This window comes from Primulina huaijiensis, chromosome 4 (genome assembly GCF_012295235.1).
Source record: "Primulina huaijiensis isolate GDHJ02 chromosome 4, ASM1229523v2, whole genome shotgun sequence".
Taxonomy (NCBI): domain Eukaryota; kingdom Viridiplantae; phylum Streptophyta; class Magnoliopsida; order Lamiales; family Gesneriaceae; genus Primulina; species Primulina huaijiensis.
In genome coordinates, this window is record NC_133309.1 from 22,541,302 (window position 1) to 22,568,971 (window position 27,670).

At 33.7% G+C, this 27,670-nt stretch overlaps 4 protein-coding genes across 9 annotated transcripts; 2 read left to right on the forward strand and 2 right to left on the reverse strand.

Moving 5' to 3' along the window:
- The first annotated feature begins 4,464 nt into the window (after positions 1-4,464).
- Positions 4,465-7,431, forward strand: LOC140975459 (putative late blight resistance protein homolog R1A-3). The gene has a single exon (XM_073439183.1). It carries the CDS (start codon positions 4,668-4,670, stop codon positions 7,290-7,292), a length of 2,625 nt encoding a protein of 874 aa, XP_073295284.1. The 5' UTR covers positions 4,465-4,667; the 3' UTR covers positions 7,293-7,431.
- A 2,131-nt stretch (positions 7,432-9,562) lies between these two features.
- Positions 9,563-12,995, reverse strand: LOC140975460 (protein DEHYDRATION-INDUCED 19 homolog 5-like). 4 transcript variants are annotated; one of them, XR_012174968.1, is made up of 6 exons: positions 12,643-12,994; positions 12,049-12,188; positions 11,887-11,964; positions 11,569-11,804; positions 10,147-10,387; positions 9,563-9,703 (listed from the first exon to the last, which is right to left on the reverse strand). XR_012174968.1 is itself a non-coding variant. In XM_073439187.1 (5 exons), the coding sequence occupies exons 1-5, from the start codon at positions 12,725-12,727 to the stop codon at positions 10,351-10,353; spliced, it is 576 nt and encodes a 191-aa protein (XP_073295288.1). In that variant the 5' UTR covers positions 12,728-12,994; the 3' UTR covers positions 9,731-10,350. The 4 variants fall into 4 exon arrangements, 3 of the variants coding, with proteins under 3 accessions (XP_073295288.1, XP_073295287.1, XP_073295285.1); XM_073439187.1 differs by lacking the exon at positions 9,563-9,703 and having other exon boundaries at positions 9,731-10,387; XM_073439186.1 differs by lacking the exons at positions 9,563-9,703; positions 10,147-10,387 and adding an exon at positions 11,055-11,266 and having other exon boundaries at positions 12,643-12,995.
- A 2,724-nt stretch (positions 12,996-15,719) lies between these two features.
- LOC140974989 (uncharacterized) lies at positions 15,720-16,121 on the forward strand. The gene has a single exon (XM_073438483.1). It carries the CDS (start codon positions 15,720-15,722, stop codon positions 16,119-16,121), a length of 402 nt encoding a protein of 133 aa, XP_073294584.1.
- Positions 16,122-16,298: 177 nt separating this feature from the next.
- LOC140975461 (protein JOKA2-like) lies at positions 16,299-21,286 on the reverse strand. Of its 3 annotated transcripts, none has more exons than XM_073439188.1 (8): positions 21,247-21,286; positions 20,902-20,933; positions 18,320-19,701; positions 18,083-18,194; positions 17,734-17,985; positions 17,255-17,404; positions 16,698-17,153; positions 16,299-16,577 (listed from the first exon to the last, which is right to left on the reverse strand). In XM_073439188.1, exons 1-8 carry the CDS (start codon positions 21,269-21,271, stop codon positions 16,479-16,481), a joined length of 2,508 nt encoding a protein of 835 aa, XP_073295289.1. In that variant the 5' UTR covers positions 21,272-21,286; the 3' UTR covers positions 16,299-16,478. The 3 variants fall into 3 exon arrangements, with proteins under 3 accessions (XP_073295289.1, XP_073295291.1, XP_073295290.1); XM_073439190.1 differs by having other exon boundaries at positions 21,122-21,286; XM_073439189.1 differs by having other exon boundaries at positions 21,243-21,279.
- Positions 21,287-27,670: the final 6,384 nt, after the last annotated feature.

Genomic DNA, 27,670 nt, shown 5'->3' on the forward strand with positions numbered 1-27,670 from the left:
GTTTTGATGTGGATTCAAAGCATGGGCAAACTATATAAATGAAAAATAAGCTAGAATGAAAGCAAGCCCAAGAAAGGAAGTCTAAATAGATATATTAGCTTAATGAAAGTTTTTCTCTTGTGTATGATGATGCGTTTGAAAGTATATATACTGTAATGAATTAATTTCCTCATACACACAATCACTCATACAAAAAGAAAGTTGAGTTCCAATAATTGTTGAGTGGATAGTTTTCACACAAAAACATTAAAAATTGTATTTGTAGTCTTGGCATTAGAGACGTTAAACATTATGCGATTTTGTGAGGTTGCGACCTACAATCGAGAGTGTACTAGGAGTTTCTATTGGACGGGGATGAATCCTAAGTTGAAATAAGTTTGTACAAAGAGTTGTATAAATCAAAGTCTTCTAGTGAATCATTCCTAAGTGGAAGAAGGGGTAACCTAGGAATTTTATCTTCGAACATCCATAAACAAATTTGTGTCTCTTACTTTATTGCATTTAATTATTGCTATTGTTTTTAAAATGCATTGTTGAAATATTTTATGTATATTTCAAATACCAAAATATTGTATACCAAGTGTTTGTTAAAATGTTTCACCCAAACTTTTTTTAAATGATTTACAAAGTGATTAATCTATTTTAGAGTGATTATTCTGATTTTATTCCGTTTGGTTTTAGAACCAAACTCGATTTATTTTCTTGGTGTTTGATTCATTTTTTTAACATTTCAAGAACAAGCTATTGTAGCTCTTTTAATCACAAAATATTTTAAATTGTTTATTTGACCCCCTCTAAACACGTTTACGATCCTAACACTATCCGTTTATTATTTTTTCCAAAAAAACTTGGAATATTTTTTGACTAATAATATGATTAATAAAAAATAATAATGATGTTTGTATTATTATTCTAAATATTATTTTATTTTTGTCATCATATTATATTAAAAATAAATAAAAATTAGTGGACCGACACGCATAAATTTTTCTTTATTTTTTTGGAATCTAAACCAACAAATATTTAAATAATTGAAGGAAATTATTTTTTTTTTTGAAAAAAAAATGAATACAATTTTTCCTGAAAAATATAAAAACTATCTAATATTTTAAAAATAAATATTTTTTAATAAAAATGGTTGACATATTCAACATCTTAATATTATTTATCTTTCAAATTTGTGGAACTTGAACTCCAACTCCAATTTTTGGTATGTGACATCAAGTCTCATTATATATTAAATAAAGGATGATAAGTCTTGATTATGTGCTGAGTGGGGTGGATACTCACAATCGCCTCCAGGCTTTGGCCCATGTTTGGGATCTGGCAAATCATTCTCTGGATACTAATCTTGTCAAGTCCAAAGCTAGGGGGTGGCTCTGATCAAGCTGTGCTGCTCGGTGGGATTTACCTCGTCTTCAGTCTTATGGTTTGTGGGGTTTGCCCTTGTTGTTCGATTCATTATCAACTCGGTTCGTGATGGGTGCCGTGTTCTGCGTTTGGTTATAAGCCGGGGTATGCCCCGTGTAGTTTTTCTGGCCTCCGGCGTATGTCCCGTGTACTTGTTCACATGTCTTCTACCTACTTTTCGGATATAAGACACCCTTCAAGTTTGCTTTCAATCTAAAGCTGAGTGAGATGGAGACTTAGCATGCTCTGGTTAACTTCTATTAGTTATTTGTGCCATGTGCCTGCGAAGTACAAACTCTCTGCTGCAATGGTGGCCCCGGACAAACAAAACTACAGGATGCGTGCTCTTCTCACGGATATAGTGCTTCTATTAGGATCTGGGGTATACCCCAAGTTTCTGTGTATTGCATTTAACGATAGAGTAGGTTTCTTGTGAGACGGGTCAACCCTACCTATGTTCACAATAAAAAATAATACTCTTAGCATAAAAAGTAATACTTTTTCATGGATGACCCAAATAAGAGATCTGTCACACAAAATACGACCCGTGAGACCGTCTCACACAAATTTTTTTGTTAGCGATATAGTAGGATCTGTGTTGCATTCATTATGATTGTACCGAACTTATATTTTTTTATCATTTAATGGAAATTAAGTTTCATTAAAAAAAATAAATAAAAGATGACCCATCAAGTCCTAAAAGGAAATAAAAATGAAATTGTAATATATATATTGATTGACAATTGATATAATTGAAATTACAGTAAAAATAAAATATTTTTTTTACCACTTAAATTCAAACTAATTTTGTTTAAATTTGTAATATTTAAAATTTATGCTTTGGTCACCATAGTCAAAGGTGGGCTCTCTCTATTACCTCATCAACGCCACATTCCCAACATCCTAATTTTATATTCTAAGAATTTTGTTAGACATAGAGTTAGAGATCACAAATATATATATATATATATATATATACACATTTTTTTAATTTCAGATTTAACTAACACTGTCCCGTAGAATTGAAATTTTCTGAAAATAACTAATAATAACTACATTCGACTAGATTAGATTGTATTAGGTTTGAATAGTGATAACGAAAATAGAAAGAAGAAAAAAATTTACAAAACAAAAATGAGATTCCTAAAAAAATAGACATATTTTCGAATCTGATTGAATTTAATGGTTTACGTGAAAGAAGTGTATATGTGATATTAAATATTGACTATTTATATATGAGTCAAAGATATATTTCATTTTGAAATATTTATTTCTCTATATAAATAATTGAACTATCAATAAATTCGATTAATTGATGGAGATTTTGGCTGGAATATCGACAAAGAGTAAATAATATTATTTTTTATTGTGAATATCGGTAGGATTGACCCGTCTCACAGATAAAAATTCGTGTAACCGTATCACAAGAGACTTATTCTTAGTTTGAACTAGTTTTTTCGACCTCAAATTCATATATAAAGTTGTCTTTTGAAAAATAATTTAAGCTAAAATTTTTTTTTTGCAAAAAGTCTTTTTCTTTTGCATATCCAACATTCCCACTGCTTTATGACTTCCATCAATTTCTTCTCTTTGATCCTTACAAATTCCATTCATTAATAATAGATTAACAACAATATTGATTGCAGCTAAACGATTCTTTTGCAAGATTGTTCTCCTTATGCTGCATTTCTATCCCTACGCGGGTTCTTCAACACTGAAAAACAACAGCTTGGAACGGTGATAATTCCCGAACTATCACAATAGTGTGTAAACTATACTGGGTAAATTCTGTATGACTGTTTGCCAGAGAAGATATTGATAGGGAGAATCGAACTTCAAACTTTAGATGAGATTCTTACCAACTTCACCAACTCAAGCACCTCTCGTGGCCCGATGAACCCCACCTTTGGTTGGATTGGCTGAGGAGTCAGATGCAAAATAAAGGATTGACTTATGAGCTCATCATCTAAACGTGAAGTCATTTCGATTGTTGAGATGGGAGGCATAGGAAAAATCATTTTGGTAAGAAATGTTTTCCATTGAATAAAATTGATAAGAAGCCACCAAAATGGGAACACCCATAAATGGAGGAGTTATCAGTTTACCCTCAAAGTTGCAATTATATTAAGGCAAAAACTTGTGTGAGACGGTATCACGGATGGTATTTTGTGAGACAGATCTCTTATTTGGGTCATCCATGAAAAAGTATTATTTTTTATGTTAAGAGTATTACTTTTTATTGTGAATATCAGTAGGGTTAACCCGTCTCACAGATAAAGATTCGTGAGATCGTCTCAGAAGAGACTTACTATTATATTAATGTGAGTGACTTTGATATTGGACTTGTGTGAAACTTGTCTCATTGTATTGTATTTACTCGCCAAAAGATCCTTTTCAAATCGTTAATTCATATTGAATAATTTGATTTATATAAATTATTTTTGTCAAAATATAAAATTTTTAGAAGTACATATATAATCTTTAAGATAATATTTATTCGTCTAATTCGAAACTAAGAAGAATTTTATATAAGGAAATCTGCGATTTATTTTTTAAAAAAATTGTGGAGTGCAATGTGATTGACTGAATTTTAGAGCTTGAAATGAGAATATTTTTAAGGCTTATGACACTATTTTTTTTGGGTTTGCAAGTACATAACTCAGGGTAGTCCATGACGTACATACTCACAGAATCCTCCACTCCTGGCAGTAAAGTTTGTGTCTCCCCAAGTCTCGAACTCAAGACCTCCAGGTCAAGTCTCTTTAATCCAAGTACTAAGCCTTGAGGTTTTGGGTTCGAGAATTGGAAAGTCACGATCTCTACTGTTAGGGATGGAGAGTTTTGTGAATAAGTGTCTATTGGCTACCATGAGGATGTGATCTTGTATGCAGTATGCCCAAAAAATGTAGTCACCATGGGCCTTACAATATTGTTCTAATATGTTTCATTATCATTATTATTATTTTTTTTTTTGGGTTTTATTTTTTGGGAATCTGTGGTAACTAAGTTTGAATGGTTTTATATGATTATTAAATTACCTGATCAATTGCATACAGCTAAAAACAACACTGCCTTTAAAAAGAAAAGGATTCAATGATCATTATACCCACTTTTCTCTTGTTTTCTTTACTGATCATCCTTTCCACCATTCCCACTACTTTTGAGCGTTTAATCCTAACAAATTGTCAATTTTTTTTTTATTTTTTCAACAGCACTCTGTTGCAAGATTGTGAACTTTTTTGAGGAGAGGACCAGAGATGGCTTATGCTGCAGTTCTATCTCTTATGCAGGTTCTTCAACAACTCAGGAGTCCTGTTCGCTTCATTCGTTATGAAAAACAACAGCTTGATTCCTTCCAAGAAAAGGTTAGTTTCCTGCATGATTTTTTGGAGAATCACTCCATGTCCACTAGCAAAGAGGTTAAAGATTTGGAAAAAGAAATTAGAGATACAGCTTATAGAGCTGAGGACATCATTGAATCCTATGGATCCACTTGCATTTTATATTATCGAACCAATAGGAGATTGAGATACCTCAACTTTTGCAAAGACTTGGATAGAGTCATAAAAGAAATGCAATCCTATCAGCAAGAGGTGGCGAAGGTTAAGCGTATGTTAGACCTAAAATATGTGCAACAAAGGAATTATTTGCCTGTCAATGGAACAAGACTCACATTTAGTGACAAAAAACTCCACATGGTTGGATTGGTTGAAGACACGATGAAAATAAAGGATTGGCTAACAAGTTCATCGTCTAGACGTGAAATCATTTCGATAGTTGGGATGGGAGGCATTGGAAAAACTACTTTTGCGCGAAATCTATTTGATGACTCACTTATTGTCTATCACTTTCATGTTCGTGCTTGGGTAACAGTATCTCAAGAATATCAAATGCATGAGATCTTGTTAGGACTTCTAGATTCAATGGACAAGCTCAATCCAGATATGAGAAATGTAAGCAGTGGAGAATTAGCAGAACGTTTATACAAAAATTTGAAAGGTAGGGTGTATCTCATTGTGATGGACGACGTGTGGGATAGCAAGGTGTGGGATGATATCAAGAGGTTTTTCCCGGATGACAATAATGGAAGTCGAATTGTTTTGACAACTCGGCTAAAGAATGTGGGAAGTCTTGCAGCCTCTACTGGCTGTCTTCATGAAATGAGTTTTCTTAGTTCTAGTGAGAGTTGGAATTTGTTTCGTGAAAAGGCGTTCAGAGGAGAATTTTGCTCTCCGCGTTTGGAGGGAATCGGTCTGGAGATTATAAGAAATTGCAGAGGACTTCCACTCTCAATAGTTGTCATTGGTGGTCTCCTATCCATGGACAAGACTGTTGGTTACTGGGAGACTATTGCCACTGCTCTAAACTCAATTCTCGCTGCAGATGGAGGTCAATGTTCAACGATCTTCTCCTTGAGTTACAATCACTTGCCAGCTCACTTAAAACCTTGTTTTCTATATTTTGCAATCTTCCCAGAAGATTGCGTCATCCGAAGGTCCAAACTTATCAAGTTATGGATTGCTGAGGGATTTATAAAGCCAAATAAGTCGAAGAGCTTGGAACATATTGCAGAGGAGTGTTTGGAAGATCTTTTGAATAGAAGTCTGATTATGGCTCTTAAGCTAGGGCATCGTAGCAAAGTTAAGACATACAGAATCCATGATCTTTTGAGAGATTTTTCCATAACACAAGTTAAAAAAGAGAAGATCCTTCATGTCATCAATAGGCACACCCCCAGTCATCCTAAAGGCATAAGAAATGAACGTCGTGTTTGTATCCAACCATTGACTCCTTTCAAATTCAGTAAGTATATTTGTAACTCAAATGGACCACCTTTTCCAACCCGATCACTTCTATTTTATCATCAAGATGGTGATATAATCATAACTGAGCGTAGTTTTGGACTGCTAAGAGTATTAGATATGGAATCCGGAGTACGGTTACTTGAGTTTCCAATGGAGTTAGTCAGACTAGTGCATTTACGGTACCTTTCTCTTAGTTGTTTTAGAGTGATTGTTCCTGCAAGCATATCCTTAATTTGGGGCCTTCAAACCTTAGTCATTGATATCTGGCATCTCGATGTTCTTCTCTGTCATTTACCCCCACAAGTATGGCTGATGGCACATTTAAGGCACGTACAGATCAGAAGTATCGATTGTCGTTTACCGGATCCTCCAAATTCAGGAGTTGAGGGTAAAAATTTTGTTACTCTGGCCAACCTTCAAACTCTCTCGAGGATAAGAAATTTCAGATTTACAGATGAGATCATCAAAAGAATTCCAAAACTAAAGAAACTGAGAGTCGTTTATGACGTGAGATCCAAGGATTGGTCCCAATTCCATCTTGGTAATATCGTGTGCTTGAATGAACTGGAGTCATTACACATCGAGTCTTACTCCAAGATAGCTTTTCCTCCAAAATTCAAGTTCCCAGCAGCACTCAAAAAGTTAACTTTGAAAGGTTGCCACCTTCGTTCGGAAGATTTGGCGATGGTTGGTTCGCTACCCAATCTTGAAGTTCTCAAACTACATCACGACGCCTGCGAAGGTCAAGTGTGGGAACCAAATGAAGGAGAATTCAGTGAGCTGAAATTCCTAAAGCTTTCCTGGTTAGGCTTGCTGCATTGGAAAGCCGATGATTCCCACTTCCCCAAGCTCAAGTGCCTTATGATACGTTGGTGCTTCAACTTGAAGGAGATACCAATTGAAATTGGAAACATATCAACACTTGAGTTGATCGAATTGGATGACGCAAGCTTCCCAGCTATGGCATCTGCAAAACTGATACTGGATGAACAAAGGAGCATGGGGAACGATGTCCTTCAAGTTCGTATGAAAAGTAATTGGCACAAAGATCTTCCTAGATATAGTAAACTCCGTTGATAACCTCTGGCTGTTCAATTTAATTCTTACGTTGTGCATCAATTTTCAGCTTTCATTTACTTTAATCAGATGTAGATTGTTGTTCATCTATGAAACTAGAGAAGCAATTATTGATATTTTAAAAATTCTCATTTTCCGGGTCATTTCGTTTTATTTCAGACATGATCCGAGGAACTTACTACCTTTGATTCAAAAGATTCAATCTTGGAAATTTCTGGCATCAAAATAATGTAGAGTTAATATCATGGCCTATGAGAAATCCCTGGAATTATAAGGTGCCAGTATCACATTCATATAGGGAATAGCATATCCCAATATCACAATCATTGTAATTTGAAATGATTTCAAAATTGACTTTTTTTCTTCTTTTTGTTTTGTAAGTTGAAGGAGGAGGTTGTTTAACTATTCGAATGGAATTTCAGACATTAATGTATTCAAGAATTTTAATTAGTAGTCAAAATATTGGGTTGATCCTCGCAATTAATATTGGGAGACTGCTGGTCAATCAAGCTACTTCCAAGTTCTGAGTTTTGACTGTTACGAATTCTTTTCTTGTATGCTGTTGTTCAATCTGATTCTGAACAAATAGTGTGTGTCTCGCATAATAAACAGCAGGTTGATAGATCAGCAGTAAACATGTTTAGTTAACGAGTTGATCATCTGAACTCGAAGTAATACATGAGAGATCTTGGACAGACTACTCTAGCAAGAAATGTAATGTTCTTACAGACTAATCATGTCACGTCCCGAGATCGGAGTTAGTCGACACCGGCGTTACTCAACAATAACATAATCGTCAAACAACAAGCCTTGCAGTACAGTATATACCAAAACCAGTTTATTTCTCATAATCAACAAAAGAATCGTCTTTACAGCTTAAATACCAAAATAAACTGATTAAAAAATGTTTTAATAGTGCGGAAGCGATAAACATAAACTAATCTTTAAAATTTCTGGAATGACTCGAGATCTTCTACCATCCCCAAAAATTGCTCTTGCTCATCTTTATCCATTTGCTTTTCGTTCTAATCTGGGTGGGGAGGAAGTAAGGGGTGAGTATTTTGAAAAATACTCAGCAAGTGGGGGCCGTTCGAGACATGAAGCAAATTATACATATACTTGAATTCAAATTTTACATAGTGTATCATAACTTGAATAATAACGAATATTCATACTTCATAATCATAACATGTCATCACATATCATATTCGTATAACATACTTGTTTAGCACTGAAAGTCATCTCATTTCCATGGTTTCCTGATATCAGTCTCCTATATGTTAATCCTCTAAGGAGTGAGGCCATGTCCAATATGTTAATCCTCTATGGAGTTAGGCCGTACAACGGTTATCATCCCACCGTATAAGGGTCATAGTTCGGAAATCCTTTCCCATATCCAATCGAATCCTAACACTGCTTTGAACATAATAACTTGACAAATCTTGAAGAAAATATATCATGAACGAGGAATTATGCTCGAACGAACTTTCAAAAGAAAACTGAAGGGAGATTCATACACAAATTATAATATAGCGAAAACCCGATTACGAAAGAATGTATGTGTAACAAAAGCACACTTACGAAGGACAAGTGCGCAAATTATAGTATAGCAAAAACCCACTTACTTTGAATAATTCGAAAAAAAGAACTGGTGATGATAGGATTTTGAAACTGAGCCTGGATCTGAACTGCTGCAGAGCTTTGATACTCGGCACACTAAGAGAGCAAAGTCTCTAAAATTCCTAGGGAGAACTAGAGAGGAAATTTCGAAAATGTGGAGCTGTGAATTTCTAATGGCATGACTCTCTTATTTATAGGGGTTGGCTGCTATCCTGATCATGTATTATCCTCGTATTTGAACTTTGAATCAAACTTTAAATCTAGGATAAGTATCATATCTTATCCATGATACTGGATAATTTCGAAATCTATATATCCATTCCTTGGATATATTTTCGTAATATTCTCTTATCCAAGCATGAAAAATTTCGAATTTTGTGTCTAATTCCCAATATTCAGTAGATCTTTTATTTTCCAGTACAATTAAATCCTTTCTCTTAAATCCCAAAAATATCCTTTAGTAATTTCAAATTTGTGGTAAATTATCCCAAAATAATACTCTTGATTTTCTCTAAAATTCTGGTAGGCAAACTCTTAAATTTTCCATGCCTGTATTTTTTTTTATCGTGCAGAATTTTTCCTATCTCCATAATTTCGAAAATCCTAATTAAATACTCCAAGATTACGAAATTTAGGGATCATACTTTAGTGTTCGCGCTTGGGAAGTTAGGTGAAGTATGGGAACCAAATGAAGGAGTATTCTGTGAGCTAAAACTACGTGCTGTGATTTTGTTACTTAGATTTGGTGCAATGTAGAGCCCATGATTCCCATTTTTCCAAAGCTTAAGTGCCTCAAGAATTTTAATTAGTAGGCAAAATATTGGGTTGATCCTCGCAATTGATATTGGGAGACTGCTGGTCAATCAAACTACTTCCAAGTTTTGAGTTTTGGCTGTTACAAATTCCTTTCTTGTATGCTGCTGTTCAATCTGATTCTGAACAAATATTGTGTGTCTCGCATAATAAACAACAGGTTGATAGATCAGCAGTAAACATGTTTAGTGAACGAGTTGATCACCTGAACTCGAAGTAATACGTGAGAGATCTTGGAAAGAGTACTCTAGCAAGAAATGTAATGTTCTTACACACTAATCACTTTAGTGTTCGCGCTTGGGAAGTTAGGTGAAGTATGGGAACCAAATGAAGGAGAATTATGTGAGCTAAAACTTCGTGCTGTGATTTTGTTACTTAGATTTGGTGCAATGTAGAGCCCATTTTTCCAAAGCTCAAGTGCCTCAGGATTTCGTGGTGCTACCACTTGGAGGAGATCCCGATTGGAAATTGGAAACATACAGACACTAGAAATGATCGAATCGGATGGCAGAAGCCCCTCAGCCGTGGCTTCTGCTCAACTGATACTGGATGAACATTGGAGCTTCGGAATCGACGTCCTTCAAGTATATACAAAGGAATTGTGAAAGCTGAAAGATCTTCTCGCCTAATCGGAGTCCCTGTGATGAATGTGGTTTGATGACCTGCAGTTATTCAATTTAATGTTCATGTTGTATGTGAGTTTTCAACTTTTAGTCATAAAAGTTTGATAGGTTGCAACTTCATGTAATATCAGTGCAGAGACACACTATGTTGGCTGTCTTATGCTCAAGCAGTTTTATCCATGAAATTGAGTCTGAGAAAGAAGCAACAAACATTTTACTTTTGTTATTCGAAGTATATTGTGCAACATGTAACAATCGTGATGTTTTTTTTTTGTGTTCGATGCATGCATGTCTGTTTTCCTATAGAAGATTTCTGCAGACAAGAGTTTCCTTGGCATTTGTGGCCTCAGAAGATTGTAGAATTTATCACATGCTCACATTAGTTGGATTAAATTCTTGAGAGTTATATATATGGACTTTAACAATCCTCCCCCTGAACTAATTTTTAAGATTGAGTTAGGCTCAAGTCCATGATCTTAAAATGGTATCAGAGCTCAATCACATGGTTACGTGTTGAACTTCACGCTCCAATTGTCCATTTTTGGTCATGAAGTGGTGAGTTAGATGTCTCACATCGTCTTAGTTAACTTCTTAGGAGTTGTATATATAGACTTGGACAATCTCCTTGAGTTAGCTTTTGAGGTGAAGTTACACTCAATTTCATGATCTTTTAACACTATTGTTGATGAGAAATTTGTGACAGATGGTAGCCACAACACCTGGAATTTTATAGTATCTTATATAACATTCATAGTGGAATAGAGTTTCACAGTATTCCATTAGTCACTCTTCTGGGGCAAGGAAGAAGCCAAGAAACCCTGCAAAATGGTGGATACAAGGAGGTCCTGAATGAACACAGCACGCTGCCTTCTTTCTTTGTAATTACGTTCGTAGACTTCATCAAGCACTGATTGGATGCTGCTGCAAAAAGAGAGACATACGAAGTATATATATAATAAATATGAATTTATTATCCATTTTGTGATAATAATGTCTATTCATCAAGCACTGATTGGGCTCCCATTCAACTCTTTTGTAAAAGGGAGAAAAATACCCATTTTCAGCTACAAATGTCTATTTTATTTGCATTGACTCTCCCTTTGAGGGTGTTGGAGGAATTTTATTTCCATCTCATTCCATATGACATTTTTTCCTTAAAATCGGAATTTACGGAGTATAATCATCTGGTGTGCAAAGATTATGAGATTTGGAAATTTTACCTCAGTGAATCACCTGCTGCAGCAACACAAGGGGATATCATGTCTTTGTGAGTGTCCTTAGTGTCAACATGCAGCGGAATGGTACATAGAAATGGTGAAAGAAGTGGATCGTGTGGAGGCTCACTTGAACCAGATAGTGAACTTGTGCCATAATGTGAGCTTAGTTCTCTCAAGTCCTTGACTATATTTGTGGATATATCACTCCAGAATCCCGATTTCTCAGTCGTTTTCCTCCTCTGCCGGAACGAAAAGAAAATAAATGTCTTGATCATTTTGTTTTCATATCTTGAACTTTAACATGAATATAGATATGTATACCTTGATGGAGTACGCATGCAGCACAGTGAAATGGCCAGTCGGATCTTTCCCTAAATTAGCAGCACAGATTGGACACACCTAGCAAAGGTAAAACCAGACATTGTTTACTTTCATACAAAGAGGGACAAAGCAAAATACATTGTTATGTTTTTAAGGATATACTGCGTTTTTCAAGTCAAAACAGTGCTCCTCTTGAAGATGGACACAGAGTAAGGGGACTTCAATTTCCATATAACAGAAAGGGCAAGGAAACCAAGCTCTCACTCCATCCTCCCCTTCATCCTCCACGATTCCTCGAGTTCCTAATCATCAATCGAATAAGATAAAGATCAGTGGGAACTTGAACCAAGTTAAACTTTAAAGAAAAGATTGATCAAATCATAAAGTTTATAAACTACATTGAATCAATCCATCAAACTACAAAATGTGAAAAAGATGGGAGTTTCCCTTTGACTCCTGAGACACGATCTTACTTAGTGATATCATGACACCAGAATAGAACTAAAAATATCGAACAGAATTAATATAATCCCTATGTTACATCACAAGAACTCTGAGCAAGAAACAAGCCAGTAATATGAAGAAAAAGAAACCATTTTTCGATTCAGCAAAATCAAGAATCGAACACAGATCAAACCATCAACCAGTTGAGGAATCCAGCTAATAATAACTTAAAACTAGCCCAAACATAAGCTCAAACATGTCCAAACAATTCAAGAAATCGAACTTAAAAGAACGCATAATTCACCAAATTACCAGAACTTTTAGCTCTCGAAGATGGGATAGCAGCTGAAGTTTGTGTAGCAGACTGACCCTTAACATCCCAGAAATCCAAATCCATTTTCTTGTCAAGTTCTTGGAATTTCGACTGTTTTTCCCAATTCTCACCCCCACTATGAAAAAAACAACAGAGGAATGTGACCGGAAGAAACTGATTCCACTGAACTCTGGAATCGTGTTTAAGAAAGATTTATTCCCAAAGTTAGTTTGTGATTCTACTGTAGTGATTGAGCTGATGACTGTTCTCTGCTGATTATGGAAAATTCTTCGCATCGGATAAAGATTTTAGTGCTTTGAGGTTCGTTCTATGTAAATAGTGGGAATCCCATACAAAAGTTCTGAATCGGAATATGACACGTGGCAATTTGTATGGGGTTACAATTTCATTATATAAAAACATAATTTTTATTTTTTTACATTTTTTTATTTCACATAAATATTTATCCAAAATCATCTACCATAATTAATATATTTGCTTAAATTTGTTATTTTTATGTTAAGTAAAAAAGAATATTAATATGAGTCACTTCTTTAAAAATATTTTAACACTGATTTTAGCCAAAAAAATAAGAAATATGCATGTAACCAGGAGTGTCCGAGTTGGTATCGCACGAGGTTTTCAATGGATTTTATGTGGTTATCGTGGTTTGCATATTATTGTATTAGTCAATAAATTAATCATGTTCTCAAGGAAAATATAAAATAGTATGAGTTCCATCGTTATAAAAAAATATACATATATATCTTCACAAAAACTCATGTGAGACGGTTTCACGGATCAATTTTGTGAAATGAATATTTTATATGAGTCATCCACGAAAAAATATTATTTTTTATGTCAAATATATTAATTTTTATTGTAAATATAAACATGATTGATTCGTGTCACGAATAAAGATCTGTGAGATCGTCTTATGAAATACCTATTCATATATATTTATTGACTAGATATTTGAGTTATAATCAAATACTTTTGAAAAAATACAGTTTTTCTGAATATTTTTTCATTTATTATTCAAATATATTTGGAAGGGAGATTTAGCGACACTCAAATTTAATTATATCTTGTAAACATACATAAAATTTTGTGCCACTTGACGCACTCAATTCTATATAATTTTTTTTAATAAACAAAATAATTTAAAATTGAGATGTTAAGGATGATAATTTAATTTCATGACATCGATATAAAGCTACAATCGTAAATATATATAGAATTGACTAATCTAATAAATAAATAATATATATGAGATTTCAGAAGATACTTATTTATAATAAATAAAAAAAAAAGAGCTAGAAGTTGACACGTCTACCCAGTAATTGTTTAGTTTATTGTCAAGGATGGCGACTATATAATAAACTAATAATATAATAAAAATTATTTGAACGTGGCATTCGAAAAGGGCCAAAAACAAAATATAGAAGAATACGGTGTGATATTTCATATTTTAGAATATTTCTATTTTTTTATAAAAATATATACCTAAAAAAATTAAAAGTATATGTTGGAATATTTCAAATTTTGGTGATTTAACAAATTTGCTAATCAAATAGATTATTACAGAGTCTCATCTAACTAAATTCAAGAAAGAAAACTGAATATTCATAAGAAGAAGTTTTCTAAGAAGTCTAACCTATTATAGAGCAGACTAAAAAATATAAGAACGATACGGGTAGCTAAATCGATTCAAGATTAACAAATGAAGCTCAAATGACAGTCTATCTAAGTCGATCAGTCAGTTCAAATCTAAACATTCCCTGAAGAATTAGTATAATCAGTGATAAAAGATCAAGAGTCCAACTCAAATAGCGGATAAAGCTTTTCGTACCAATAGTCACTGAATCTTAACAGAATGTCAGGTTCTTGACTTCTTGCTCATTACAGGACATGTCAGAAAAAGACGATGACATGGCAACAACGACATCTGTATGTGGAAACGGATATATTATTTTAAAAAGATTACCAATGCAGATTAATCTACAAATAGATCGGTTGAACAAGCTCTGAAGGTTGCACGGTTACACGATTGATCTTTGAACTTATAAAAATTTACTGATCTTCTCTGAAAAAGCTTTCTGCGAGCCAAACTGAAAAGTCAGCACACGTTGATAAGTTATTATCTGATCATTTTGAAAATCAAAATTGTGATTAAAATTTTCTTGTGAAATCTGTGTAATTGAGAGTAAGAAGTCTTACTACTCAAATAATTTTAGATTGAAGTTTATTAAGGGTTTCAGTTAAGAAATATTAAGTTTTACTGAAGTAGGTTATTTCAAATTGCTTGTAATTACTAAATTCTTTTAGTGCAATCCTTCCATAAAACATACATGATGACGTAAGAGTATTGAAGTCTTCGAACATGTAGAAACAATTTTGTATCCATTTACTTCTCAGTTTATCTACGTTAAATATTATTCAGTAGAACTCAATTGATTTTTTGATAAGTAATTTATTCGAACTGTCTCAGTCAGTCTAATTCGCGTATTTCTTGCTGATTGACTTACTGATAACCAAACTTACAAGAATCAAATTTCAGTATTACTAACTCAACAAAAATTATTTGTTTAGAAAATTTTATTAATCCCATCAAAATTGGTTGTGAAAATTATGACAATTTTTTTCGAGGTTGTGTGCATATGTAACGAAAGATAATAATAAACTTACCAATTCTTGACAAATTTAAATATTTTTCAAAGGAGGCAATGCACATATATAAGCATCAAGGAAGGATCTAGGAATTAGATTTAAAGGCTTAAACTTGATTTAATAAATTATATATTATTACCAAAACTGTAATAAGTTTTATATACACACACACACACACACTTGGGTTTTAAAAATAAATATAAATAATTAAATTCGCATGCATGATTTATATACATATAGATCCTCAAATCTCTTTTTCCCTGATGTTGAATTTATTCTTTTTTTCTGTCCATACAATCCAAAAAGAGACAAATATAGAGCCATCCATATCTCTATATTCCGTTCTATCCAATGAACCACAAATCTTAAACCCTCATTGTGTCACCAAAAACTCAGGCTCGAAACCATGAAGAAGGACTCAAAGCAAGAAGAACAAGGACCAGATGTCGAAATCCTCAAGGCCGTGGCGCAAGCATGGCATGGCCATTCGAGCAACTCGAAGACAACCACCACCACCTTAGAATCTGATGCTTGCAGGCAATACTTCAAGAGCAAGCCGAGCAGATTCAAAATCGAAGCAATAAGAATGACTATCAAAAGAGACCGATGCAATGCTAGTTGGGATTTCAGGCAGTCGCTTTGGGATTCATATGAGATTGTGACGGTCTCGAAGAAGTTGGAGATGGGGCTAGTAGTGAACGACGACTCGTTTGTAGGAACACGTAGCCAAGATGGAATTATCAAGAGGAGGCAGGAGAGTAAGAATAGTTTGAGGAATTTGTTCAATAAGATGTCATCCAAGAGATAGCAGGATGATGGGTAAATTTCAAGAAAGTAGTCCTTTTTGTAAAGGTTTTTAGTAGCTTTAGCTGATCTTCTGTTTTTATATCTCAATTTTTCATTATGAATAATGGGATCAACAGTATATTTTGAGTGACTGATTGATACCACCACAACTTTCGTTCGTTAGAATATGCATTCAACATAGACACAAGAAGAAAGGATTTTCAGTATCAGTTTAAAAGGTTGAAAACTTACCAAGATCAATCTGAACAAATCTAGCATCTTAAAAAAAAAAAAAAAAAATCCAACAGATAATATACCGAAAAAAGCAGCTAGTTTATGCAGCCGCGTTTATTTCTAGACGTTCAATATAAAAAGAGGATCATTTACTTTCTGCAGCAATAAGCTCCATGACGACATGCTTGATGTTTCCATTGTTCTTCTCAAGTAGCTTCTTGTTCATTTCTATATCATAGAAGCCCTGCATTGACAATACAATTAGACAACATTTTAAGAATTCTGTGCAGATTGTAAAACCACAACAAAGAGAATAACCGAATAACAAGACATGATTGAGGTGTTATGACTTGGAGAAACTCACCATATCAAAAAGCTCATCTAGGATAGTATCCCACTCAGAAATCTCTGAAACATCGTCCACGTCCAGGTCCAGGTCCAGGTCCAGGTCCAGGTCATCCTCGCTCATTGTCGATACATCATTGTTTAAATTAACAGATTTGAAGCTCATTCCCTCGTCTTCAGATGCAGGTAAGTTTATATCAGGCAATGGTATAAAAGGATGAAGCACATCAGATCTTATAGAAGGGAAAGCCGGTGCCATATTTGAGAGATCAAAAATAGGATGTGAAACAGGTGCAGTAGAAGAAGGAACAAAACTATTATAGTTATTGTCAGGATCAATTTGACAATATTCAACAATTGATTCTGGAACCACATCAATAGTTTCAGGATCATTTAAACAACTGCTCAGAGGAGGTAAGTTCAGGTTAAAGCTCCTAATATTTTCCAGTGGCTTCGCTGCAACAGAAGTGACAACCTACAGCAGAAACCGCAAAATAGCCAATTCAAGCATGCCATTAGAAATCATAAAATAAATTTACACAAATTAAACAGCAATGACTGCATAACAGTAACAACCTCGATCCGAATCCAAATGAGTTGCCCAAACCTTTGTCCAGAGGGGGAAGCCAATGCCCAGCAAGATTTATACTTTCCTGGAAGCTCAGGAGCAATGCAATCAACAGCAACATCAAGCTCCTGGTTAATGGCCAAACCAGTTGCAGGAATCTGGCCAAACGAGAAAATCATTTATTTAAATATTCCGTTAATTGAAAAGGACATTCAAACATTTTACTTAACTAAGACATGCACAGCAAGACAAGGACACCATGATTAATCAATCAATAAGAAAAACGAGAAGGGAAAGAATCGATGTGATTAGAATTTCAAAAAAGACATTGGTTAACTTCACAATGTACATACAAGAGTTTATTGATGATTAGTCGAGATACGGTGATTTTGGAAAAAACCAAGAGGGCGAAAAATTCCGGGCAAACAGAAACAGTGATTGTGTATATAAGGGGCATAAAAAATTACATAAAAACAGGACAACTCACCTTTAACTCAACAGAAAGTTCATTGCTCAATTCATCTCCTCCCATCCAGAAAATGATTGTTTTCTTGGGCCACACAACTATACCATTGTTCTTCAGTCGCCAAACCTTGGTAAATGGAGTTAAGGGTGCCATAACAGTATTATCGGGTATATTCACATCTGTAACGAAGCAACTATCCATCTTGGACAGACATGATTTAACCTTAAAACCCCTGCAATCCTGTGATGAAACCGGATCCCTATCCTTGGCATGCTGAAAGTTAGCATGAAAAGCAAATATTAGCTTAAGAATAAATAAAAGCTAAAAGAGAGTCGATGAAATAACAAAAATAGTGATGATATATACATACAGAATCATACAACACATGGTGTGGATAAACCACAGGGCGATCAATTCTGATATAGTCACTTGCATTTCCCATTTCCGCAAAACAGATCATGCACAGATCGTAGTTCTCCTTTCTGCACGAGAAACTTAAACGGTCAGTTTAGTGTTAACACCAAGGCGTAGCTATACTCATCAGAAGATTTAGTTTTTTAGGATAAGCTTATCAATAAGATTTTAAGTTCCCTCGACTAATTCTTACACTTTTGACTTGAACCTAGGGCCAGTAATAGGATGGACCCCACAACCGTCACAGAAGATGCCGCAGTGAAAGACATGGAAAGTGTCAACAATTTGACTACCACACCCGCTAGACGTAACCACCCTTGAAGCAGGATGAGATTGAAAAGCTTTGGCATTTTCTACAGGTATTCTGGAAATCGGGCAGTCATCTGTGGGACTAGGACTTGAACACAAGTCCGGAATATTTAAAATACCACGATAAGGAGCCCAAATTGAGCTTGTAGAGTTCCCAAAACTTCCGAGGAATAAAGATTTAGTCCTGCCACCAACATGGTCTACCTTAATAGGATTGGAAGCACTGGAATTGAAAGGATATGGTTGAAGGCTAGGACCTCGTATATTGGTAGCCTTTTCAGTAGGAAAATTACATCCGCTGCCAATCTTCCCGATAAACCAATCTGTGTTTGCAACAGGGGGCAGGTGAGATGTTGTCACAAAAGGATTGTCCTTTGCATGAAATTCCCCAATTTTTTCGATCCTTTCTTTCATGGCCGTTTCTTTTTTATCGACTCTATCGGGCACAACCTTAGATTCAGCAATCACAGGCTGGCCAACACTGATATTCTGCGACTCAAGTGCCACATCATTAAAGCCAGGCACTGTTAAAGATGTAGCCTTCGTGATTACTCCAGAAGCAATTCCAAGTTTCTCATCATTTAACGAGTTAAACCATTGTTCCTTTTGATTTTCTAAGCTCTCATTGTGTCTAAGAGATCGCTTATCAGATCCACCATTTGATGGAACCTTCGATGTGGCTCCATCAACCTTGGATGGTTCCAAGTTTTTGGTTGTTGTGGCAGCTGCACTGCTTTCAGTAACATCACTCTGGGTCATGGTTCTTGCTGCATGTTGGGAATCTGAATGATGGGCCAAGTAGGACAGGCCCACTTTTGAGAAGTACTCAACAAGGTCAGTAACACCTGAAGCAGAGGACGAAGCTTTGGATGCCAAATCACTGGATAACTTCACGACGGTTTCATAGAGCGGCTCTGGAACAGTTTTCAGAATTTTACGGCAATTTTGCAATGGTTGTTGCACAGATTGAGATTTCAAGGGAGTAGAATTTCCACTTGGACAGTGTCGTATGCCATTTTTTTCAGAATTCAACTTTACTGTAATTCTCAAGGGGTCCAGCCCCTGCTTCCCCACATCACAAAGATCATCATCATCAACAAGAGCCACCTCATCACCATCTTCATCAATATAAGTGAGCATTAGTTCAGTATTTGGAGTTAAGTTGAAGAGGGTAAGAAGCTTCTCCCTTAAACGATCCATGCTGAGATCAATTTCATCATCAGTAACCCGAACATTGAAACGCCTATGTGTTTCTTGATATTTGACCTGTAAGAACGTTGCAAAAACTAGATCAACATAAATGCATGCTAAGCCTAAGCATAAGTCTGAGAAGTATAATCAAATGTATTCATCTAGGATATACAATAAAGCATACTTTTACACAAAATTAGCCCTAGCAATCTCCATCCTGAAGGTGATACACTGATCCATTGCTACACACACCATAAATCTCGAAGACCAAAAACTCTGAGGTCTTTGCATAAATTGAATCGTCTTAAAACCTTTTTAAAATCATACCTCTATTGTAACAAAAATCCAAATGCACAATATTTATGCAAAAGATAAAACTATCATCTAGCACTTATATGAAAGTTTACGAAATTTCACCACAAACAGTGTCACAAAACCACAAAAAAATATTGAAAAAAAGTAACACGTGACAACCCAAGCTACCTGGAATTCAGGAGGAAAAACCAGTAGCACACAGATTGACATAATAAAAAGGGAAAAAGGTTAATTACATACACTCTCCAACAAGGGTGCGTGCTCTCTTAGATTAGAAAACATGAAGATGTGTGTGCTCAAGATTTGAAAACACAAAGAATTAATAAATCATTTTTTTCACAAGTGGTTTTTAGTAATCTCGTTATTTAAGAGGGGTAGTGTATATAATTAATAATCCTAAAGAAAATTAACTTTCAAGTTTTTCATTTTTGATCTTGTTATCAAGCAATTCATGGTCTTACTCCACTAACTTATGTAAAAAATTACTAAAACCTTAAAAAAAAGTAAAATTCAGTGAACTATAACGCCCGATAACGTGACCAAAAAAATGCAAGCAGAATTTTTTAAAATAAAATTTTTGGAAAATTAAAGGAAATTTTCAGTTTCTGAACAGGATCATAAGAATATTTCATGGGTAAAAATTCAAAAAAAAAATTGTAAAATTTTGCCGAAAAAAAATTCAAACACCGTCAGCAAGGTCGTTCCGTTCTGCTACGGCCGAGAAACCGGCGATATTCCATAAAAAAAATAGCGTCACTCTGAAAACGACCGGTCTCAACGTTCTGCGGCCGCGAACCATGTCACCAATAAACTAATATTTAAAAAAAATACTCGAAAAAGGAAAGAAAAAAAAAAGCACACAAAAACTTCAATAACTCGTCATCAAAAGCAAGAATTAACAGTTAAACAACAATCATGCAAAAATAACAAGTAATCATAGGACAAAGGAGCGAAATCCACCTTGATCACCATAGTTGGAACTTCCATAGCCCCTGCTCTACCAAAAAACCCACAAGTCAGAAACCCTTATTCACCTCTAATTCATCTTCGCCGTAAAATTAGAGGAAAACCCAATTCCTATTCAAAGCAGAATTTTCCATTAAATGGCAAAAAAATATAAAAAAATCTAAAAACCCATGTGAACAACAAACGATAGAGAAACTTCGACTCAATAAATAATCGGAAATCTTAAAAAGATCTCATGCAATCCATGCGTATCTGTGAGCCGCGTTTCACTCCAAAGTGCTCTCTCTGAGTAATTAGAGGATATGTATAAAGAGCGTCGTTATGAATACATATACATACACATTGGTGAGAAGTCATGCGTCATTCAATGAAGGAAATGAGTGTTGTTGAGTCTGAAGCAGATATTTTATAATTTTTGAAGCCCTTTTCCGTCGTCGAGGCGCATGCGTTACGTGTGTTATGTATTACGATTATATTTTTATAACGTGTCGTCGTATGTGTATCGTGTGTGTCTCGTGACATGTCGTATTTTGTATTATGGTAATATTTTATATTTTTAAAATGTGACGTGATATGTGTATTGTGTGTGTCTCTCGTGACGCGTCGTATTTCATATTCTCGTGAGTAGAGACACATGCGTTACGCAGTGTGCTTCATATCACGACATATTTTATACTTTTATAACGTGTCGTGGCATGCGTACCGCGTGTGCTTCGTAACGCGTCATATTTATATTTTATAACGGGTCGTGAAACACGTATCGCGTGTGTTTCGTGAAAAAACATGGTAGGAATTTGTTTTTATCGATTTTTTTAAAATTCAAATGTAGGAACGGAAATATAATGAAATAATAAAGTAGGACTATGGTTTAAAAGCCATATTTATATTATTTTATGTTTTAATTGTTTTCTTCCTTTTATTTAAAAAACAAATATTATTTGGGATTTCTTTGATGATATAAAGTAGGTTACTACGATTTAAAAGCCATAATAAACTGTATAAATTTCGTAAACTAGTAAAATATTGAAAAAGGAAAATTAAATAAATTAAATATTATTGTGATGATTTAATTTTGCACTTTTTCTTTCCATCTCATGTTAAATTTTCCTTTTAAAATTGGACCATGGATTTAATTTTGGAGTTGATACGGTCAAAGTTTATATGTGTTTTGATTTCAAAAAAAAAAATTTGATAAGGGTTTTCAAAGATAACATGATTGTTATCATCATGATACTTTTATATAAAATGGTTGTAATTTGATATTCAGATCTTTGATATTTTAATATTGTCTCATGTATTTTTATTCGTGACACATGTTTCATATTTACAATTAAAAAAATAGTGATGTTGGCAGAAAAAGTATGGGTGACCCAAATAAAATATTTGTTTCATAAAATTAATTCATAAGACTGTCTCATATGAGTTTTTGTATATTTTTTAAGGGCGTTAACAATTGAGAGTCTAAACAAATCATGTTATAATGAATAAATATTATTCTCTTTAGACTCAAAGTTATCAAATTCTGGTAGAGTTGAAACATGTTCAAGATCGAAAATATTTAGGGAAAATGTTTTTTTTCGATCTAGTAACTTAATCATTTTTGGGTTTCGGCCCACTAACTTTTTAATTTTTGATATCGATACACTATCTTTTTAATTTTTGATCTCGATACACTATCTTTTCTTGTTTCACTATTTCGATCCATTTTCTATTTGGGTGGCCAATTTTCAACCCGAAAAGCTGACTAGGCGGTGGCCGGAGCTTATGTGGCTTGAAAATTGAGGATCTGTTGAATTTTTTACCACTTAATATCCTACTCGATTTTCCAAATATTTTTATTTTGTTTACATTTCCCCACCCACGATCCCTAATATCTTTCTCGTAATTCTATTCAACCCTAGAAATGTAAGTCACAACACTAGCATACCATCCTACAGCTGAAATGAAGATTCGAGACCCACAAGATTTTAAGTTTCCTCCACCAGATTACGGTATATTTTTGCAAAGATTCTTGCCTCACAATAACGTAGCAATTTTTTTTTGTTATTATGTGTTTGAAACAATGTTTTTCAGATTTTCTTTGTAATACGCTTTTGCAAATATTCGAGTCTCACATTTGTTTTCTTTCCAACATTGTGGTCCTGAATGAATGAGATTTAGTGGGTTTTTTCATTTAAAAAACATTGGATGGTCCCGTAAAGTGTAATTTTCAAAACTTTTTGCTGGACTTCTGCTAAAATTATATAAGATGCTCCACTTTAATTTGCTAGACTTTTTTTATTTAATGGATTTTTCTAAGCATGCGTAATTTTTGTTGTAATGCAGATGTTAATAGTAAGGATTTTACATTGAGTCTTCACTATGGAGGAAAGTTTCACATCGGTGACCAACACGCCTATGTAGGTGGTGTGGTACTTAAATTTGATTTTTTTGAATTTGATATGCTTGCTTTAGATCAGTTTAAGAAGGTAGATGAACATGAAGTTGTTAAGCAACGTATGATAGATTTCACGAATGTTAAACATGATGGTTTTAGATGGAACAAGAATAACACTGATTTGGTTAATACTTATGAGGAGAAGATAAAATGTACTAGAGAAATTCACATATACATTGAGGAGGTGTGCAGATTTTGTCCAATTGTACCTTTTGATTATTTAATTAGGAGAGAAAGATAAGGATGAAACTAAGTCTGATTGGGCAGTAGATGGTGAGAGTGACGGAGGGGACAGAAGAAGATGGCAGTGATGATATATTGAATGATGAATACATTGATGAAAACTGTGATTTTTGTGAGAGTACTTATGATGATGATTAAGAAAAAGATGATGAACTTTTCGAACAGAATGTGGTTAATAAAATTGAGTGGCTTAGAAAGGAGTTTGGGTCAAAAAAAAAAAAACAAGACAGAAAAATAAGCTCGTTTCCCACGAATTACGCATCCATGAAGAAATGCTCGAATGAAGAAAAATTTACCTTCCAATTTTGGCGTCCATGAAACCTTCTTCCGGGATTATCATTTGTCCACAAGGTATGCAAATGAGTTTGTTTCCTACCATTACAATGTATTGAACCAGTACCAGAACTACATGACATTTTTCTCCGACCTGGAATTGAACTTTCTTCTTCTCTATGTTGTCCGGTTTCTCTTGTATTTAATTTGGGTTAAATGGGGCACACACATACATGAATTATATATGGCAAAAACTTGTGTGAGACGGTCTCACGGGTCGTATTTGTGAGACGGATCCCTTATTTGGGTCATCCATGAAAAAGTATTACTTTTTATGCTAAACGTATTACTTTTTATTGTGAATATGGGTAGGGTTGACCCGTCTCACGAATTAAGATCCGTGAGACGGTCTCACATGAGACCTACTCATTATATATTGGGTATGAAGAGATTTGGAGGGAAATGACTTGTCTTTTTCCCTCATTTTTTTTAATTAATTGGATATATAAATAAAATAAAAATTATGAAAAAAATGACTAGGATATTAAGTGGCAAAAAAATCAAAAGATCATCAATTTTCAAGCCACATAAGCTCCAGTCACCGCCTAATCAGCTTTTTCCGACTGTGGACACCTAAATAGAAAATGGACCAAAATAGCGGGAAAAAAAAAAAAGATAGTGTATCGAGATCAAAAATTAAAAATTTAGTTGACCAAAATCCAAAAATAGTAAAATTACTAGACCGAAAAAAACATTTTCCCAAATATTTATAAGTTATTTTTAGTTTGAACATTTGTTTAATAGAGTTTGATGGTTAAGTCCAAGAAAATGAATCGAGCTCAACTTCAAATTCGAACTTGAGCCGAAATCGAGCCTAAATTAGTTCACACGTTTCAAACTCAAAATCGAATTATAAAACATTTCGATCTTGACTTCAATTTTAATTGTGTTGCTTAGCCAAATTGATCAGGATATTCATGTGGTCTCAAAGCTTAAATGAAACTGGACTATATACAATGTGAGGGGATTAATTGTTAGCCAATTATTCCAGTGGATTTTAAATTTTAATGATTGAAGAATTCGAAGTAATTTAACATTATTCCTCAACAATTGCATTAAGAGTACATCTTCGATGAGACGATTTCACATATCTATATCAATGAAATTCATCGATCTGATCCATATCTAAAGCGAAAAATAATACTTTTGACATAAAAAATCAAACTTTGCATAGGTCTAATAAAATAGTATATATAAACAAACAAAGAGAAATTAATATTTTCAAAATATTCACCTCAAATTCTACAATTTATAATTGTACACTACAAAAAAGTTTTGATATCAACTATATCAACCAAATCATTGTCACCATGCTAAGAAGAGTGGCACAAGCAAAAGCAACAAGGCTCCTTTCCTTAACCAAAACCTTGACCAAATACATAGCAACATCTGAGGTGATCTTCCTCCCCTCCTTAACCAAAACCCGGCGACGTTTCCCCGCGAAAGCCAAGAGCACAACCACGGTTATGCAAGTGACGACGGTAGTCCGTACGGCGAAAACTATCAGAACGATGAACAAAAAGAGTACGAGAATGGGTAAGACAGAAGCGTAATAGCTCGAAGAATGGATCGTCTTGTCGAGCGATGAGAGGAAAATGGAGAAAGATATTAGCAAGAAGAGGAAGCATGGTGTAGTCTTGGTGTTCTTGGTGATTTGTTTCATTTAAAAATATGATGATAAATGGAATGAAAGAAATGGAGGAAAGGATGATTGGTATATGTAATTGTTTTGATATGGGAATTGTTGGTTGTAAAGTTTAAAAGGTGAGATTGGAAAGTATGTTGTGCACATGGCAAGGTTGGCAGAAAGAGTTACCAAACTTAATTATTTAATCACCTACTTTTGAAAATAATTGTTGAATAATTATTTAATATTACATGGTATTCTCCGGTGACACATTGAATACATAAAGTTGCACTATTTTATTCATTACTCAACTTTATATATATATATATTGTGCACCGACGCATGCGTTGCGTGCTTATATAATATTTTTTATAATTCATTTGATTTATATTTAAATAAGGATCAAAATATAATTATAAGAAATAGTGAGGGACTACACTGTAATTTACACATGCGTTGCGTGCTTGTATAATATTTTTTATAATTCATTTGATTTATATTTAAATAAGGATCAAAATATAATTATAAGAAATAGTGAGGGACTACACTGTAATTTTGATATATAAATTAAAAAATAAAAAATGATCTCACTGAGAATTGAACATATAACCTAAACACAAAGAAACAATAACTCTATCTGCTGAACTACATATAACTTACATTAAAATTTTAACATTTTATTAATATATATAATTATTAAAACAGACCATGACACCAAAGTTAGTTACTCTAAGTGTCTCAACCTTAATAAAATAGTGTGTGTGTGTGTATATAATATCGATTTTGGTGTGTAACATTTGACCCACTCATACTCATTATAATCTGCTTTGCGAATTCGTGAGAACGTCTCACAGATAATTTTTGTAGGACAGAGCTTCTATCCGATTTGACACATGCAAAAGTTTTCTTTCTTATGTTAAAAATATTGTCTTTCAGTTTAAATACGGATCTTGTCGACCCGTCTGAAATAGATCGATCTGTGAAATTGTGTCACAAGAAACCTACTTATGCATTTAATGTTAGGAGTTTTCGTATATAATTTTTAAAAAAAATAGAATTTTTTAATTGATATGTGTAGTTTAATTTTAATATAAAAAAATATTAATTTTGTGAGTTTTTTAATACTTCGGACAACGTATGTACACGTATTTATGTTGGCTTATGTATAATAAAATAAGTAAAAGGTTGATGAATTTAAAGAACATTAAAGGATGTGTTGTTGGAAGCAGCATTACGTACATTGAATTCATTCCTAGTCTTCCAGTGTTAGCATCAAGAAAGACAGTGGCAATAAGTCGCCATGATTCATGTTCTTGGAATTTTTTAATACGTAGAGGGCAATTTTTGCAAAATAAAATTATATTTTTTTTTAATTTTTACTAATCATTTATGCACGACGTCTGACATCAATATCTCAAGTTTGAGACGAAGTGATAGATTTGATACTCGACTCAATTGTACCAAAAAATATTAACATATATAGGTGAGATTTTGACAAATTAAATTTTTGTATTGAATTTTTTGTGTTGTACAAATTGATGTACAAATATAGATGTACATGTAGCATCACTCTTTGCGTTTTTAAAACTAAGGGTTATCTTAATCTATTATTTTGTAATCATATCGTGATGGGTCATTTTACGCTACTCATGTATCTATACTTACTATATTATCAAGTTTGAGTTTTTAGAGTAAATATTTTTGGTATATTGATATTCGTTTGGACAAATACTTATAAAAAGTTTTTATAAAGTATTTTGTACAAATTTTTTATAAATTATTTTAAGAGTTGTTTTAAAAACAAATATGCAGTTTTTTTATAATTATTCTGTAAAAATGTTTTTATAGTTAAAATAATATGTTGTGATTTTCATCGTTATTTTATTTTTAAAAACATTAAAAAATATCTCAATTATTTTTTAAAAAAATGTTTTTTGTAGAAAAGTTTTAAAAAAATATTTTTCTAAACAAACTTTTAAATTTTTTCACTTAGAAATACTAAAAACATTTTAAAAATATTTGTTCCGTATTTGATCTATATTAGTTAGTTATATAAAAAAAGTCGAATACTACTCTTGTAATCTGTTTTTAGTCTAATAATCACAATTAAGAACCTAGTTAAA